The following is a 19,666-nucleotide window of genomic DNA, read 5'->3' as shown; positions in this document are numbered from 1 at the left end:
CCCATGAGTTCAAGCCCTGATATGGCATTTGAATTGGTGATTGTGCGACAATCTTAGTCAAACTGAGGCTTATTGATGTACTTAATGAAAAGATTTAAAGTGTCATGTTTACCTCCTCTCCTGTCTCAGGACGAACTGCATCATCTAGCTGCAAAGGCAGACGTGGCTCAGCTGTGCTGATAACATAGATCTGAAAGTAAGAATAGCAACAGAAACAGTAAGACAGAATGACAAAATAGCAGCAAGCAAACACATGACAAATGGAGCAGGAATAGTTAGTGATATTTCACTTGAACAACAAACTAAATTTGCATAACTGATCATGATTTTGATCCCAGACTATAAATTGCTGACATTAGAAAGGGTTTATGGTGAGCGAGGCCTAGGAATGAGAGGAAAAAGCACTGAAAGCAAATCAGGGTGGTGAGCTTGATATGTAACTCAACTCTCACTCTAAAATCTGATTCATATAAAGTAATAGTAAGATAAACTAGGTTCCAAGTAATTAGTGCCAATTTACTATAAGTTGCAAATTAAGTCAATTATGATAATAATAATCTTTACATTCGATATAGCGCCTTATCATGTCTTCCAGCTTCCCAAAATATACTGTAAAGTGAATTGACTGTATACTCTGTGGGCGAAACGCAGCAGCCAATTGTGCACAGCAGCGTCCCACAAGCAGACCAAATTATCATTTTTAAAGAATTATTACTCTCGGAAACGCGATCCACTAATTGACTAACAACTGTTCTAATTACTGCTAAGTAAACAGAGACGTGTGGAGTAAGGAAACTTGCCTAATGTTTCGCCCTGCCGGGAATCGAACCCAGATCTCTCGCTTGCGAGGCGAGTGCTCTAACCACTGAGCTACAGGACAGGGCTACAATTCACAATTCAAGAGACAACTTGATTTAAATTTGAATTGGTATTTCAAAATATAAATCTTCTAGACTTTTTTTTATACTCTTTCAGGCTATAGTTGTGCAACAGATTTACTAGATTGTACTTAGAATCATAGAATCATACAGCACAGAAGGAGGCCATTCGGCCCATCGTGTCTGTGCCGGCTCTTTAAAAAGAGCTATCCAATTCAATCCCACTCCCCCGTGCTCTCCCCACTTTTTTAAAAAAAAAATCCAAAGTTTACTTTTTTTGTAAAAACACTTACTCTTTCAATGTGCAGCTCAACATCTTGCTGGGAACAACTCTCAATTTTCTGATCAACCTTCTGCACAATGCCCTGCACATCCACTATACTCTCTTTGTTGATGCTATGAAAAATATCATAAAATTTTAGTTTATGTAATTCACAGCAAATTTACTATTAAAACCAACGATGCAGACTGATTTGGATCAATTCGATGTACAAAACCTGAAGTCATGAATGGTGATACGGATACAAAAAAAAACACCGTTCTTGGTTATCTGTATAGAATCAACCACAAAGTAATATTTTGAGACATGCAGATGACTGATATTTGATATTATCAATTAAAAAAGCTCAGCCATACTATAAAAGAATTAAACAATGTAGTTTTAAAATGAAGACAGGTAGAAAATATTGAATTCAGAACAAGATGTAATGTGTCTACAAACTCAGACCGTGTTATAAGGAGGTGCACTAAAACACGGCTGGTCAGCACCTCCAGGATCATTAGGTCGCGGTTTTGCTCATTATTTAGGAAGTGATATCAGTGACACTGGCATGTCCAAAATATTCCTTTCTTTAATTATTCCAAGGTGATTGGAGCTGAACTGACTCCAAGGTGACATGTTCGGCAATGGAATATCAGAATCAAACCAATACCCTGAGGCGGTCTTGGTAGTTCCATTCCTGAGCCAGTATTCCAGGGCACTGCTGATGACAGCCCAGCCAGCCTGGCTCATCGGCAGGACTTGGAAGGGCAGACCAGTAAATGGAAGAAAAGACTCTTCCCAATCAGCTCCTGTTAATACTGCAAGCCAAAGTCCTAATGGGAAAAGTGGTCCTAGCTGGATAAGCAGCACGACAGCTTGCCACAGATGGTGCATTCAATGGCAAGCTATGTGGTTTTAACTGGTTAAATCCCAGGTGTACTCCATTGCACTCTCTGGGGTCCTCAAGCTTTGTCTCGCAAGCTGCGCCTAATACTCTCTGAAATTAGGTAAGCAGAATGTGTCCCTTCCAGGAAGAGTATTCATTCCATTCCAATCAATATCTTGGGAATTTCCATGTGTAAGTGGGATGCATGGAATTATCTTTAGTTTGGATACACATCAGCACATGTGAGATACCTAGCTGACCAAAAAACAATATTATAAATAAACTTCAATATTATGAATAAAATTCCCCATAATACTTTCAAAGGATACTGATAAGTATAATTTATGAGGAAGAATCATAGAAAAAGCGTCAATTCACAAGATAAACCAAAACATTGTTGTTTGGGGCAAGGGAAGTTTTTGTTTAAAAATAATTCACAAGTTCCTCTTTTTGTCTCAAGAAATTATCTCTTGCGTGACAAACCTTTGCATACAAACACATTTTCCCACTGAAGCTGGGCTGAGAAACCCAGACAATGAAAATGCTGGGTTTGCTAGCAAGGAACATTCTTAACTGAGACAGGTGCAAATGAACTTCCTGTCATCAGTATGTAAAGCTTGCTTATCAGCTTAGAAAAAACAACAAAGCCATCTGCTAAAAGATTGCATGAGAACTACATTGAAGTAATTACACATTTAACTACAAACTCACAATGCCCTTTAATAAGCTTTGACCTGTGATCACCCTCACAAAAACATCCTACAGGATATCCTATTAAAAACAATGAAACTATACATTGGCCGTAGGCTTTTTTTAAAAGCCTGACAAAATCTTCTAGGAAAGCAGTAAAAAATTATAATCACAATAATAAACAATGCTTCGTAAGATTTTTATCCTTAAAACGCTTTGTAGGCTACTTTAAATTGCTACTCCAAGAGATTCTGTTTGGATTTTCTAAATAAAAGTATTATACCGATTAAATTCATATCTGCTCATGTGGCAAAACATGTATGTATGATTTAAGAACTGCGTGATAAAAATTATACAAAGCCTGGGCTATTATAATAATAATCCTTGCAATTGATCTAGCGCCTTATCATGTCTTCGAGACGTCTCAAAGCGCTTCACAGAATATACTGTAAAGTGAATTGATTGTATTATTTTTGGGTAAAACACAGCAGTCAATTGCATGTGTAATGTGGACTATACTTTCTCACAATTGTATTTCAGACAACAGGATGTAGTTCGGAACTTACTTAGCAGCAAATTTGACCATCTGCTTGCTTACATGGTCTCCCACAGCCACAAGTCCTTGGACATTAAACTGCTGCTGACGCAGGACTAAAAAGCACTGCTTCCCTGGTTGAGATAAAAATAGTGTTCAGTGAGTGATATACACGTCAGATCCCCCGACACAGTGTTTTCCTTCTTACCAGAGCAGAGTCACGTTTATTGTTATTCATGCAGGTTTTCCTTAAATTACCCGGAAGCTCTCGAGCATGGGAAAACACTTTGGGTCACAGGTTAAAGAGTAATTAAGACTGTCCACAGCTAAACCGTATGCACTGAACTGACTTTCATCAATTTTGTCCCCTGTTCTCTTAGCCACTCACCAAAAGAAATTATTTCTTGAATTATAAAGTACATTTATTCAGACAGCAGCCTCGAGCACAAAATACTTTCCAACAGATTTTAATGTCAGAAACCTAAAAGCCCAATTTACCAATTTTCCAAAAACAAACTTTTTGCAGTAAAATAAAGTTTGCAAACATCAGTTTTTGACTCTAGTTCTTACCTTTGGCTCTGCTAGTATGAACTCTGGATCGGAGCCAAACAACCTGGCCAACTTTCTCTTCAGTCAGGTCTTTCACATGAACCAACACACGGTCTGTGTACACAGAAGAAATGTTACCCTTCTTATAGGGTTAGTTCAGAAAACACATTGTCACTAACGACACAAAACCCATCTAATTCAGTAAGGTTATGGACACTGTTCAATATCTCAATGGACAGATGAGCATTCTGTCCTATTTTCCTATGTTCCCAATGTGTTAAAAGAAAATCATGTTTACATTTAAAGATCAAACTTTAACAAGAGTGAAATTCTTTAAATGCTTCAATCTTCGGTTAGCAGACGCTTTCCTGAAAAGTGCAAATTTCTTGTAATGCAAATTTCAAACAAGAAAGCTGAGAAAAATCAGAAATGTGTAAAGATCGAAATAGAGCTTCTGCAAGATTCCAATATAGAAAAAGACTGGAAAGTCTAAATAAAATCAATAGCTTACTTCTACCCCATCCTCCATGCAAAGAATATGTGAGGGTGGAGNAAAAAATAGCCCTAAAACTTTATTATTAAATGAAAACTAGAAATCTAAAATCTTTCTGACTATGAAACCAAACTGATATAGCTGTAGTTAATTACAATACATTTTAGGATCATTTGAAATATAAATGGTTTCCCTCCTCAAGGAAAAAGAGATCAATTCTGAGGAATAAACCTATTCATACTCAGTACCAGAATCCAATCAATGTATGTCGCATTTGTTAAAACAACAACAAAATTATATTTATAGAGCGCCTTTCATGTTGGGAGGACGTCCCAAAGCACTGAACAGTCAGGTGTCGGGGCCCGAGCATGGAAGCTCCTGTAAACGATATTCCTCAATTTAATTTCAATTTAAATTTAACTTAAAAAGAAAATTCTATTCCACAAGTGTGAATATTCTAGTTTCCATTTACTGAGAAATGCCAAATGATTTCTAGATTGTAGCTATCAGATTGTAGCTTCAGTCGACTGATCTAGGTGGGATTCACACTAAGTTCTAAGTAGAGATTAAAGAGAGTTTAACCCACAGTACCACAGGATCCACCTAAACCAATACAATTTTTAATTGAACATTTTATACTAGCGTTGATAACATGAAAGAAAAATGTAAACAAAATACACTGCCCTAAGATTCTTAGAAATTTTCTCATTGTGTCTGTGAAAAACATTTACAAAGAATGGTTAAATATATGTGAGATGCAATAGATGATTGAATTGACCGATGCTTGTTAAACTAAATGATTCATTCCAAATGTGCCACATTGCAATAAAAAAAAGTAGTTGCCAAAAATCAGGTAACTCCAGTTAGATGACATGATGATACATTTGCCAATCAAAAAATCTAAATTAATCACATGTTCTCATTTTCAAAAGAATATTTTAAAACTTCAGAGCCTCAGCTGCTGCAACAGAATGCTAATGGCCAACAGTAATTTTATTGAGTTATGTTACCTGACTCATTTCCCCCCCTCCTCCACTTTCTTACCTCAGAATCACAGGCCAAGTGCAGCACTTTTCCTAAAATCAGCAATTTAGAAGAGTGCAGGGAGCTTTATGGCTAACCACTACACCACTCTACGTATTTATTTACCGGACTGAACTGACTTTACCTTACTTTTATAGATCCTATATTGGAAACTGTTTGCTTAAAAGAAGATCTGGAACTTGAATCAAATGCTGATATCAAATGTCTTACTTAACCAACCCCTAACACTTCATCTTGGCAAATAGTTTCTCCTCCCTCCCCCACCATGTCACCTGCGGGATATCCCAGGGCTCCATCCTTGGCCCCTTTCTTTTCCTCATCTATATGGTCCCGCTTGATGATACAGACACAGGGTAAACTTCCACATGTATGCAGATAACACACAATCTACTTTGCCTCCTCCAGTATCGACCCCAGGTCCGCCAATGTTCTACCAGTTTGCCTGGCAGACATCAGGGCCTGGATGAGTGCAAACTTCCTGCAACTGAATGTAGCCAACCTCCCTGGGCTCTCCCTCAGACTCCAGCCGTCTGGTTCCATCTCCCGCTGTCCTTCCTTCCTCACATCTGGTCCTTGACCAGGATTGCCTTCTTCCACCTCCGCCAATTGCCTACCTCCGACCGTACTTTACCCCAAATGCAGCCGAAACCCTCGTGCAAGTGTTTATCACCTCCCGCCTGGATTACTTAAACGCACTCCTCGCTGATCTCCTCAGCTCCACTATTCAAAAGATCCAGCTCATTCAGAACTCTGCTGCTCACATACTGACCCGGACAAATTCTGTACCCACATCTCACCAGTTCTGGCCAGTCTCCACTGTCTATGTCATTGTAACCTCATTTTGTTTCCAGGGCTCATGTCTATCAACCTATTCTCTATTAACCTATTTCACTCACAAAATATATAGTCAATTTACTTTACAGTATATTCTGTGAAGCAATTTGAGATGTCTCGAAGATGCGATAAGGCACTATATCAAATGCAAGGATTATATTATACACACATATATATTATATTCTCATGAACTGCTTGGAATCTTTTATGAAGCATTTTGAGCCACCCCCTGAAGTAAAAGGTGCTATATAAATTTAAATCATTGTTGTTGGAATCTGTGTTTCTTTGTCATTTCTATAAAGTCCTTGGCAGAACTTGCATACAACAGAATTAGAGTTAGCAGACAGGTGTGACAGAAGGGAAAGATTTCCTGCAGATTATGCAGAATTTTAAAAGCAAAACAGAAAACGGGTACTTTTATTTACAAAACACAATATAATTATTTGTGTTATCAGCATGCAGTGCAGAGGAAGGGATAGAATCATAGAATATTACAGCACAGGAGGCGGCCATTCAGCCCATCGTGCATGTGCCAGATCTTTGGAAGAACTACCAAATCAGTCTTACCTCCCCGCTCTTTCCCCATATCCTTGCAATGTTTCACTTTTCAAGTACCTATCTATTCCCCGTTGAACGATTTTATTGAAGCTGTTTCCACCAGCCTTTCAGGCAGGCAGTGCATTCCACAACGTAACAACTCTCTATGTAAAAAAAATTCTCCTCATCACAACTCTGGATCTTCTGTAAATCACCTTGAATCTATGTCCCCTGGTTACCAACCCACCTTCCAGTGGAAACTGTTCCTCCCTATCTATCAAAATCCCTCATAATTTTGAACACCTCCATTAAATATCCCCTTAACCTTCCCTGCTCTAAGGAGAACACTCCAGTTCCTCTAGTCTCTCCACATAACTAAAGTCCCTCATCCCTGGTACCATTCTGGTAATCTCCTCTGCACTCTCTCCAAGGCCTTGATATCTTTCCTAAAGTGTGGTGCCCAGAATTTGACACAACACTCCAGCTGAGGCCTAACCAGTGACTTATAAAGGTTTAGCATAACTTATTTGCTTTTGTATTCTATGCTTCTATCTATAAAGCCAAGTATCCCATGTGCTGCTGCTTTTTTTAACAGCTGTATCAACCTGTCCTGTCTGTGTATGTGAACCCCCAGGTCTCTCTGTTCCTGAACCCCTTCTGCGGGTGGCAGAGTTCATTCAGAACTCTGCGGCCTGCATACTTACCTGGACCAAACTCAGTATCCACATCTCACCAGTTCTGGCCAGGCTCCACTGGCTCCTCATCACCGAACTGATCGACTTCAAGATCCTCACACTCGTTTTCAAATCGCTTCAATCTCTGGCACCTCCCTACCTCTCTGATCTCCTCACTCCACCACCCGGCACCTCCACTCGACTGGTAGCGGTCTCCTGCTCGTCCCTCACACCCTCCGCCCCACCATTGGAGGTTGCGCCTTCAGCCACTACGCCCTGAAACACTGGCACACTCTCCCTCAATCCCTCCGTCTTGCCCCCTCTCCCCCCTCCCCCCGCCCCCCACCTTGGCTCAGAGTCAGGCTCCTCTACTGCTAAGCGCTCTGAGACGCTACCCCGCGTGGAGGTCGCTATATAAGTGCAAGTTGTTGTTGCTTAAAACTGTGCCACTTAGTGTGCATTGCCTCTCCTCATTCCCAAAGTGCGACACCTCACACATCTCTGCAATTAAACTTCATCTGCCATGTGTTTGTCCATTTCACCAGTCTGTCTATGTCCTCCTGTAGTCTGCTACCATCCATCTCACGGTTTACTATATTTCCAAAGAGTAATTTATTCTTTAGAATTATACTCACCAATTTTTTCCTGTGATTGGATCATTGCAGGAGTTCCATATCTGTCTTTAGCAATGTCCTAAAGCAGAAGGCACATTTATTACACCAAAATTTGTACAAAACCCAATAAAGATCATACGATTTCCAACCTGGTGCTAAAAATTGATAGTATATTGCCATAAAATTATAACTAATTTTCAGAAAAAATTATCAAATTGGCCACAATTACATTTTTATTTAAATATTCATTAGATGGCTTGCTAACTATAGTACAACTTTGCAAAGTATCAAAGCTCACCATAATTTTGTTTGAACCATTAATCACTAGTGATAGTGATCATCACAGGCCATCTGCATTATAAAATGGGCCATGAGAACAATGCCACCAAAATTTTTCCACGGATTCCACTACAAATGCTCCACTCTGTTACAAACACTTCCCTCCGCTACAAACACCCTCCTCCAATACACACCTATAACAACACAGTGCTCGGCCCCAGGCCTCTGCGTGCTGCTGTAGATAGAGCAGCTCCGGACGCGCATGCAGTGAGAGCGGAAGATGGACTTCGCTCACCTCGAGGCCCCGCTGTTCAGATGCTCTCTGTGTGTCTGTGAATATGTCTCTCTCTCTCTCTCTGTCTGTGGTTGTGTGTCTCTCTGTCTGTGAGTGTATGTGTGCCTCTCTGCGTGTCTCCGACTCTCTGTCTGTGAGTGTCTCTCTTTCTATCTGTGAGTGCATGTGTCTCTCTCTGTGAGTGTCACTCTCTCTGTATGTGAATGTCTCTCTCTGTCTCTCTCTCTGTCTGAGTACATGTCTCTCTCTGTGAGTGTGTGTGTCTCTGTGCCTGTGAGTGTGTGTGTCTCTCTCTGTGTCTGTGAGTGTGTGTCTCTCTGTATCTGTGAATGTGCCTCTCTGTCTGTGTCTGTCTCTCTCTGTGTCTATGTCTCTCTCTCTCTGTCTGTGAGTGTGTCTCTCTGTGCCTGTGAGTCTCTCGTGTCTGTGAGTGGTGACAGCCCCGAGAGGTAGGAGGTGGTGACCTCCTGGAACCCTGCAGTCTCGCTGGTATTTCTCTATCCACTGAATGAGGCACACAGTTTTTGTTAACGAAAGCATTAATTTTATTTTGCAACAATCTAATATGTGTTATTTCTTCATGTTTAGTTTTTACCAATAAAGTGAGAAAATGTAGGTTGGCAGTACCTCTGAATAGAACCAAACAACAACTTTCTGCAAAATGTGTCAAAATTCCCTGCAATTTTCTATTGGAGTCCTGTAACTCAGTGGTTAGAGCACTCGCTTTGCAAGTGAGAGACCTGAGTTCAATTCCAGGCAGAGGGCGAAACCTCGGGCAAGTTTCCTTACTCCACACAGTGCCTAATAATAATCCCTCCAAAATCAAAAACAATAATAAATTGGTCATTTTCAATCTACGACTGTTTGTGGGACATTGCTGTGCGCAATTGGCTGCCGCGTTCGCCCACAAATATACAATCAATTCACTTTACAGTGTGTTCTGTGAAGCGCTTTGGGACGTCCTCCCGACGTGAAAAGCGCTTTATCAAATGCAAGGATTATTATTATTGGCCCTGATTATAAGCAAATTCAGGCTATAGTGAGGTGCTTTGTAATGGGGCCACGTGTGTTGTTACTAGTATTCCATTATTAAAAGTATTGCACCTCACCACCAACAATCAATAGTATTGACAATTCTCAGAATTGAAAAAAATTAACTCATAATCTGTTTTACTGTGGTGTTTTGGGTCCATAATATTAGATCCCGTATTATACTGCACATGCATACAGGAATTTGGCCAGTCAGCTGTGACTGCTCTCGCACACCTTTCCAATGCTAGAAATGCTTGCGAGGGTAGTCACCGGTTTCCTGCGTCCAAGTTCAGGAATCTGGACAATCCCATGCCAGAAGAATACTACACTTCCACTAACCATGGGTCCACAGCCCATATGCATTATAAGCAAACTCAGGCCATAGTGAGGTGCTTTTTAATGAGGTCACATGTATTTTTACTTGTGTTCCATTATTAAAAATACTGCATCTCATCAGACATTAACCAATTCTTGAGGACACTTCATTTGTATATAATAAAACTTACAAAAGTGTTACAATTTGATGGTTAAATGAGCACTGTGCACCCGGTTAGCGCAGTCCTAGACTACGTGCCACATTATAAGTAATGCAATACTGCGCTGCAAAGCACTATAACAGGGCTCCACTGTACAAATGGACTTTTACTATAGGTCCACTTTAGCACATTGTTTAACATTACACAGATCTGTATGCAGTCAGAGTGCTCACCTCTCCATCAGCTACTTGACTTTCTGCTGCCTAAATAAAATAAAACAAAATAAGCCACAATAAATGTTCATATTACAGCATTTATAAACTATGTAGAAAAACTGTAAACTAAATAGGACTTGAAAAGTTCTGAAATAACGCCGGGCCTAGTGGGTGATAGTTTGGCACATAAATGCCAATAAATTCAATATGAATATTTTACAGATACAATTTCTTGTTTAAAAAGACATCTTAAATGGCCAAACCAAAAGCTTACTGGATAAATAAGACAAGACTGCATCACTGAGACAAGGAAGCGTTCAACTTTAGAGGTGTGGCCTATGATGAGCATGTTGATTTCACTCTAAACAGCAGTGGTGATGATCTTGGGTCAAGGGGAAAGGGAGAAAAAGTGTGTGGGAGAGAAATAGACAATATTCTTTCCTGATTGCTATCTCATGACTGATGTTGGAAAGTATAAGAACCAATAAGGATTTTTGTTTGTTTATCAAATAAATAAAAGCTCTTCTCATGTAATCTGAAAAAGTAAAAGAAAACATCATTTAAATTACTAAATGTACCAACTTAAAAACTAAGTATGTTTAATTGAATGCTACTCCGTACACAAAATTTGCAAATATTTTCTGTTATCCAACACAAGTGCAATAGGTGTGTTCAAATAGTTTTGAAGAACAGTCGATCCACTTGAATTTCACATGTGATCCATCATGGAGTGATGTTAACAATGAACAGTGTTCAGGCCATTGAGTGTTGAACATGCAGTGGCATGCATACTATCATGAAGAAGAACGGGAGCTTTATAAAGGTAATGAATATATCATTGTTCTGCTTGTTACAACCATTTTCAAGTGATTCGAAGGCTGGTACATAATGTTCAACAATACCATCCTCTCAAAACAATACAAAAAATAGGATTCGAGAAATAAAATGTAAAACTACTTACCTAAGGAAATTTTGTTTAATTTATCATATAAATAATATTGACCATACCAGCAATTATTAATACAGTGCACTTTTAAGTAAGGGGCTAATTTGGTACCATTTAGTGAATTTCTGTTGCTGATTGATGATATACGCCTGTGTGTGGGGTCACCTAGTGAGTCAAACAGCTGAATGAAATCCACCCAACTCGAAGAATGCATCTTGTTGCCATCACTCAAACTCTTTAGCTATTGCTGGGTTAATGCATAGGACTACTATATAACTGGAAGGAGAACCATCCCAAAAGGGACCTGCATCACTCGACTCGCTTACTAACCTGTCTGCTCCCTCCATTCGGCGGGCCTTGACCTCCTCCATGTCCCACACCCTGCCCAACCCATCATCGACAGTTGGCCTTCAGCCTTTCTGCCCCCACCCTCTGGAACTCCATCCCAGAATCCCTGCGCCTCCCTCCCTTGCCTTCTACAAAACCCGTCTCAAGATCTTCCTCTTTGACCCTGCCTTTGATCACCTTTCCATCCCCACCCCTTTGCCGCCACCCCTCTTGATTCCAACCTCCAGTTCGAGTGTGAACCTGTGAGAGCATTGGGACGTCCGCCCCCCCACCCCGACGTGAAAGGCACTATATAAGTGTAATTTATATATGTAATCTGCCATCCAGTATATTCTTCCTGATGGCTGTTCACCAATTAAGAACTATATGTGCACAGCAGACACTATCTCATCAGCTAAGATTGTTCAGTGGTTATCTTACAAACAAAAGCAAATCTGCATAGGCAAATAACCACTAATGGCAGTAACAGAATCAACCTGGGCCATCACATTTCGCTTGAGGTCCAGATGGGGTGATTAGGCTTTTCTCATTCCTGCTTTTCATAAGCATTTGTTTCTACGTAATAGTATTCGTTTTTTTAATAATTCACTGGAAAATGACAGTAATTCTGAAAATTTCTGATGTGCTGGCAAGAAGAAATGTTACAATGTTCATTATGAGAATCCAGCTGCGTTAATGCCTAATGTTTCCAAACCCACCAGTTTAGCCTGTTTTTCTGCCTTCTTGGCAGCTTTCTCCGCTTCTTTCTGTAGTTTCTTGGCAGCCTTCTTGGACTGTGCCTGGTCCTCTTGGGCACTATATAGGATAAAACAGGAGGGTCACTGTAATGTTTGTCAAGTGCCAATGCAAAATTTATTAACAGCAGCTGCCTTGTTATTTCCATCTATTGTGCTTTTCATACATTTCCTTCAGGATGTTAAAGGGTGATTAGAAACGTCAAGACGTAGAACTCCACTGCATGTAAAAGTGATTTAATCCCTCGATGAGTGCATTTGTTTATATCTTGCCATTTACATGTTGTCTTACAATATCAAGCTCTGTTGGTTTGTTATGTTACATCGTTCCTGATCACACAACAGTTAAAGTAGATCAGAGAAGAATTTTCTATTGAATGACTAAACTACGCCTTCAGGAAATAAACATTCATGTGAAACCCTCGTCATTTGGACTGGCTTGCCAGCTGCAAGGAAAACAGACATAATTCCAGGTGTTTGTTTCAAAGTGCTTTGTTCTAGTTAGTCATCTTGTTATTCCACTAAATTAACAGATTCTACGTAATCTCCCTTGCACGCAATAGCTAGCAACAACTGTATAACAGTGGTCTGAATTGGGAGGCCAAGCTTGAACATAGTTTGCAGAAGAGAATGTCTCGCTTTACAAATTCGCCATTGGAAGATGAGAAAAGCGGATCCTTATAACAATTCCGTTAATCCTTTATGTAGGGAAGCAGCTGCCCTTGGCTTGGCACAACAATCTCTCTCCCTCTCCCAGGTGAGATCAGGAACATATTGTGGAGAATTGCAGACATGCAACCTGCATCCGGCCATTTCATTATCCCAAAAATTTGGATTTCAAATGTGCAGTGTCACCTCACAACCCTAAACTGAAAGTTTTGTTATTTAAATATGCCTGTGCTGAATCCAATACTTCCTATACTTTACAAATTGCAGGTGACAACTAGCTCGATGTAACCAGCAGCAGTAAATGGACAATGTTTTGTACTATTATATAGGCTCCACACTATTTTGCAGTGGAGCATATCCTGTTACTCCACTACAAAATAAATACTGCTACCAGAAGCAGTCCTAGACTCAATTTTCCAAAGAAATTTCAGATAATAATTTTCTGATTTTTTAACTACCCAGTTCACATATACTTTATTATGAAATGGCGCCAAAAAATATGGGGTAGCATTTTATTGACTTAAAGTTAGTAGCGATATGGAACTTTGTTCTCTCATTGTGTTTGTGAGATGCCCAGAAGTTATATTAGAAAATCACTTGCTGAGTGAGCATTAACTAACACTGGTAAATTTAAACGCAGACTGTATGATACTCATCGGGTCACTAGCTAATTAATGCTATAGTTATCAGTTAAACAGAGTTCCTGTAACTTTACCTAGAATGTATGGCAATCTGGACAAATTTGTGTCTATGTACAGCTATAATTGGAAACTACACAAGTGATACGTTAAAATTATCATTACTATTATATTTTGAGACAGAAGCGAATGCATTAGTAATTATTTAATTATAACAAAATGCACATTTTTTTTGCAACAAATAGCATTCTCCATGACAACAGACAGACAGACAGACTTGTTACATGCTATTATATGCTAACAAATTTTAGGGGTTTTATTTTGTTTCCCAGTTTCATTATAACATCTTAATCTTAATTATTGAAGCTTACATTAATATCTTAAATGTCCTAAGCCGACAGCCAAATAATAGAACAGTGATGGTGTCCATGTGGGCCTTAAGTGAAATCCCAATATCATATTTTGAAAACAAAGGATTTTTGCCACTATAAATTTACACTAAAATACTTGCAATAAATGTATATTTGATTAATTTTCAAAAATTGTTAACATGTTTCTGATCACTTCTGATAAAAAGAATTTGGATCAATCTGTTTTTCCACTTTCCTGGCTGACTTTATATGAGCACAATTGTTGTCCTATAGTCCAGCTGCTCAAAATTATGAAAGGAGTACACCTGCAACTTTTCTGAATGGTGAGTGAGACTGCACCAGAAATTCCAGTTTCAAACATTTCCTGTAATAAACAGGAAAACGTACTGCAGTGATTTCCTTCACATGATATTTCCAGACATGCCTGGAAAATACAGTACACTTAAAAAAAGATGGGTTGGCAAAATGCCAAGGGTGGCTCTCCAGCACTGAATGCGTTGCTTTTTGTGCTCGTTACATTCAGAGCCCAGACTCAACAACAATGGACCATGATATTAACAGACTTTCAGCTCAAGCTGGTATTTAGTCCGCATTTATTTTTCTATCAAAAACAAAGCCCATTACATATAGTGATTTTAAAAAAACTCAAGTTACCCCCCCCAGCCCTTACAACACGCATCACAAAATTGGTGAAAATATAAATTTTTCTCTCTCCTCACCTGAAGGAGGTGGCCGCTGTTCTCTCTTCATACATGAACCCAGACAAAGAATGTCAGGAGGCTATTTGACTTTTTGACTATCTGACAAAAAGTGCATCACATCCAAATCCAGTCCCTCTGCTCCCTCAGACTCACTGAACCTGTGTGCAACTCAGGCGTCAGGTTCAATCCCTGGCTTTCCTTAGAATCCCAAATCTGTTCCTTGACCAGGACCGCTTTTTTTCACCTCCATCACATTGTCCACCTCCATCTGTACCTCACAACAGAAGCTAAACTATTCCAATGGATTCTTCATTGGTCTCACAGCTCCACCATAAATAATAATAATAATAATAATCCTTGCATTTGATATAGCGCTTTTCACGTCGGGAGGACGTCCCAAAGCGCTTCACAGAACACACTGTAAAGTGAATTGACTGTATATTTGTGGGCGAACGCGGCAGCCAATTGCGCACAGCAATGTCCCACAAACAGTCGTAGATTGAAAATGACCAATTTATTATTGTTTTGTTTTTTTGGAGGGATTATTATTAGGCGTGTGGAGTAAGGAAACTTGGCCAAGGTTTCGCCCTGACTGGAATTGAACTCAGGTCTCTCACTTGCAAAGCGAGTGCTCTAACCACTGAGCTACAGGACTCCACGAATTACAACTAATTCAGAACTCCACCACCCGGATTCTCACGTGCACAAAACTCTGTACCCCCATCACACCAGTCCTTGCCAGGCTCCACTGGCTCCCAATTACTGAGCAGATCAATTTCAAGATCCTCTCACTCGTTTTCACATCCTCACCTCTCTACTGATCCAATTTGCTTAGCCTCCACTCTCCCACCCGCTGGCTCCGCTCAGCTGGCTCCAGCCGCCTGTTCGTCCCTCATACCCTCCACCATCGGTGGCCGTGCCTTCAGTCACTACACTCCGAAACTCTGGAAATCTCTCTCTCAATTCCTGATTTGACCACTCCCTCCCCACTTTCAAATCCCACCTAAAGACCTTCCTTTGTGATCGTGCTTATGGTCACCTTCTTCTCCCCCTGGCTTGGGGGTCAGATTCCGCCACTGTCAAGCACTCCGGGACACTAGCCCACGTGAAGGGCGCTATCTAAATGCAAGTTGTTGTTGTAGTCCTGCCCTCGTCAATCATCAAGATAAACATATATTGGAGATAGCATAACTTAATAGTGATTAGATAGAAAAAGCTGATTTTTCTCCTCCCTAATTGATAGAATTGAAGCCAATTGTAATGTTACAATGCAATACAATTTACATTTGCGTAGCGCCTTTCACATTAGGTGGATGTCTCCAAGCGCTTTACACAGCGGGTTGAATAGGACGATCTGAGAGACTGAATCTCTACAATCAATCTGGAGAAGGTAAGTGGCGGATGAAAAAATTATTTGTGCGTTTTCTGTCTTCACCAGCAAACATTTTACCCACATATCCTGTGAATCGCTTTGAGATGTCTCTATGATGTGATGAGGTACTACAAACAAATCAAAGAATTATTATTACTTAGCCACTGACATCACTCCACTGGAATAACTTGGACAAGCAGCAGGGAAAGCTTGCAAGGCAGTGCTCTCAATGGCAAGCTATGCGGTTGGCGCTGGTTAGATCCCAGCAGAACCACAACGCACACTCTGGGGTCCCCAAGCCTTGGCTGATGCCAACCTGCCCCATAATGATTTCTGGAATTAGGTAAGCAGGAATGGGGTCTCTGCCCCCAGGGAGGGAATGCGCATTCCATTCCCACAAATATCTCTTCAACTTCCTCGTGTAGATGGGATGCACAGAAGTCTCAGTTTGGATAATTTAATAATAATAATCCTTGCATTTGATATAGTGCTTCTCACATCTTCTAGACTTTTCAAAGCGCTTCACAGAATATACTGCAAAGTGAATTGACTGTAAAGTGAATTTGACTATACATTTGTGGGCGAAAAGCAGCAGCCAATTGCGCACAGCAGTGTCCCACAAACAATCGTGGTTTGAAGTGACCAATTTATTGTTTTTTTTCTTGAGTGATTATTAACAGGCGTGTGGAGTAAGGAAACTTGCCCAAGATTTCGCCCCGCTGGGAATCAAACCCAAGTCTCTCACTTGCAAAGTGAGTGCTCTAACCACTCAGCTGCAGGACTCCACTGTGATGGGTTTCCACCTGTGTCAGACACTTGTCTGACAAAAAAAATCAGTGGGGTATGACTTTTACAAATTATCATCACAGATATTTTCCTCTCCTGAGGTGAAACTGACCACTTCTGCTAGATACTAGATTTCCTTCTCTTAACTGAAAACAAACAAAATTTTCATGGCTAGGATATAATGAGTATTTTTGTACAAGTTTTGCAACCAAGAATTTTTTTTGCATTCTGATATCAAACATGCTCGGATGCAATCAATGTTTTTTTACAAAAAAAAGTGGAGGATTCCCAAAATGAACAGATAGAACACCATTTAAATTGTAAACAGACCACTCCGGCGTTGTAGATCAAATACGCCAGGGAAGTCTCGTCAACAGGCTCGGCTCCTTAAGATATTTCAATGGCTTGACCAGCAAGTCTCCCAGGATGGTGGATCCAGCCTTTTCCTGACATTTACGTGGGTAATAATCCTTGCATTTGATATAGCGCTTTTCACATTGGGAGGACATCCCAAAGCGCTTCACAGAATATACTGTAAAGTGAATTGACTGTATATTTGTGGGCGAACGCGGCAGCCAATTGTGCACAGCAATGTCCCACAAACAGTCGTAGATTGAAAATGACCAATTTATTATTGTTTTTTGGAGGGATTATTATTAGGCTCTGTGTGGAGTAAGGAAACTTGCCCAAGGTTTCGCCCTGACTGGAATTGAACTCAGGTCTCTCACTTGCAAAGCGAGTGCTCTAACCACTGAGCTACAGGACTCCACAAGTCCTTTCCTGCAGCAGTCAATTGCTTAGGAGTCAGGAGCAGGAACTGCAGATGATTTCTACCTCCCTCCCCAGGGGCGATAAAGCCAATAGTAGCTCTGGGACAGACCAGGAATCCAAGTCCCTCCAACTGGGGTGGTTACTGCTGTGGAGCACCGCCACTGCGGGAGCGCAGACCTTTAACCTGTGGTGTGAAGTGTTTTATTTATTCTCATAGCTTTTAAACACCTGATTATGTAGTATATATACAGTGTGTGTGTGTGTATATATATATCTGTATCTAATACACGAGAGCAAAGTGTCCGCTGGTGGTCACAGCACAGATCGCTGACAGCGGCTCTCAATCTAAAAGCCAACTGTTTGGAAATGGTTTGGAGCAGCCGCACTGCCGCCGGGACAGCGGGAGGCCGAGGCCTGGGCCCGGGCCGGGGCGGGGCGGGCGGGGTGGGCCCGGGGCGGGGAGAGGATGATGTAACCCCGGCCCCGCGCCCTCTCCTCCATCACGGCAGTCAGCCTCAGCCTCCCGACCCCCCCGAGCCCGAGCCTTACCCCTGAATCTCCTCCTTTGTCATAGCGGCTCTGAGCGGCGGCTCCACTATCCCCAAACTCACAGTCACACACAGGACCGGAACCACCTCAGCCCTCCCCACCGCGTCACTTCCGGGGACAACCGGAAGCTGCTAATTATTAACCCCCCCATCCCATCCTGTCTGTCTGTCCCCCCCACCCCAGTCTGTCTGTCCCCCCCCACCCCAGTCTGTCTGTACCCCCCCCCACCCCAGTCTGTCTGTCTGTCCCCCCCATCCCAGTCTGTCTGTCCCCCCCCCCACCCCAGTCTGTCTGTCTGTCCCCCCCACCCCAGTCTGTCTGTCTGTCCCCCCCATCCCAGTCTGTCTGTCCCCCCCCCCACCCCAGTCTGTCTGTCTGTCCCCCCCACCCCAGTCTGTCTGTCTGTCCCCCCCATCCCAGTCTGTCTGTCCCCCCCACCCCAGTCTGTCTGTCTGTCCCCCCACCCCAGTCTGTCTGTCTGTCCCCCCCATCCCAGTCTGTCTGTACCCCCCACCCCAGTCTGTCTGTCCCCCCCACCCCAGTCTGTCTGTCCCCCCACCCCAGTCTGTCTGTCCCCCCCACCCCAGTCTGTCTGTCCCCCCACCCCAGTCTGTCTGTCCCCCCCATCCCAGTCTGTCTGTCCCCCCCCCCACCCCAGTCTGTCTGTCTGTCCCCCATCCCAGTCTGTCTGTCTGTCCCCCCATCCCAGTCTGTCTGCCTGTCCCCCCCATCCCAGTCTGTCTGTCCCCCACCCCAGTCTGTCTGTCTGTCCCCCCATCCCAGTCTGTCTGTCTGTCCCCCATCCCAGTCTGTCTGCCTGTCCCCCCCATCCCAGTCTGTCTGTTCCCCCCCCACCCCAGTCTGTCTGTCTGTCCCCCCCCATCCCAGTCTGTCTGTCTGTCCCCCCCATCCCAGTCTGTCTGTCTGTCCCCCCCCCACCCCAGTCTGTCTGTCTGTCCCCCCACCCCAGTCTGTCTGTTCCCCCCCATCCCAGTCTGTCTGTCTGTCCCCCCACCCCAGTCTGTCTGCCTGTCCCACCCCAGTCTGTCTGCCTGTCCCCCCCATCCCAGTCTGTCTGTCCCCCCCATCCCAGTCTGTCTGTCCCCCCACCCCAGTCTGTCTGTCCCCCCACCCCAGTCTGTCTGCCTGTCCCCCCATCCCAGTCTGCCTGTCCCCCATCCCAGTCTGCCTGTCCCCCCCCATCCCAGTCTGTCTGTCCCCCCATCCCAGTCTGTCTGTCTGTACCCCCCATCCCAGTCTGTCTGTACCCCCCATCACAGTCTGTCTGTCTGTACCCCCCCATCCCAGTCTGTCTGTACCCCCCCATCACAGTCTGTCTGTCTGTACCCCCCCATCCCAGTCTGTCTGTCCCCCCCCCCATCCCAGTCTGTCTGTACCCCCCCATCCCAGTCTGTCTGTCTGTCTGTTCACCCCCCCCCCCCCCCCCCATACCAGTCTGTGTGTCTGTCTCCCTCTATATCAGTTTGT

At 42.5% G+C, this 19,666-nt stretch overlaps 1 protein-coding gene across 1 annotated transcript in view; it reads right to left on the bottom strand.

Moving 5' to 3' along the window:
- The window catches only part of dars1 (aspartyl-tRNA synthetase 1), a 31,019-nt gene extending 12,771 nt beyond the window's left edge, over positions 1-18,248 (bottom strand). The window contains 8 exon segments of the mRNA NM_001292463.1: positions 113-190; positions 1,172-1,274; positions 3,283-3,385; positions 3,822-3,914; positions 8,018-8,075; positions 10,312-10,341; positions 12,286-12,382; positions 18,179-18,248. Coding sequence (NP_001279392.1) covers positions 113-190; positions 1,172-1,274; positions 3,283-3,385; positions 3,822-3,914; positions 8,018-8,075; positions 10,312-10,341; positions 12,286-12,382; positions 18,179-18,201 — 585 coding nt within the window. The 5' untranslated portion in view covers positions 18,202-18,248.
- Positions 18,249-19,666: the final 1,418 nt, after the last annotated feature.

This window comes from Callorhinchus milii, unplaced genomic scaffold, assembly GCF_018977255.1.
Source record: "Callorhinchus milii isolate IMCB2004 unplaced genomic scaffold, IMCB_Cmil_1.0 Scaffold6, whole genome shotgun sequence".
Taxonomy (NCBI): domain Eukaryota; kingdom Metazoa; phylum Chordata; class Chondrichthyes; order Chimaeriformes; family Callorhinchidae; genus Callorhinchus; species Callorhinchus milii.
Note: the sequence above shows the minus strand (reverse complement) of the source record. Positions and strands in the feature narration are given on the sequence as shown.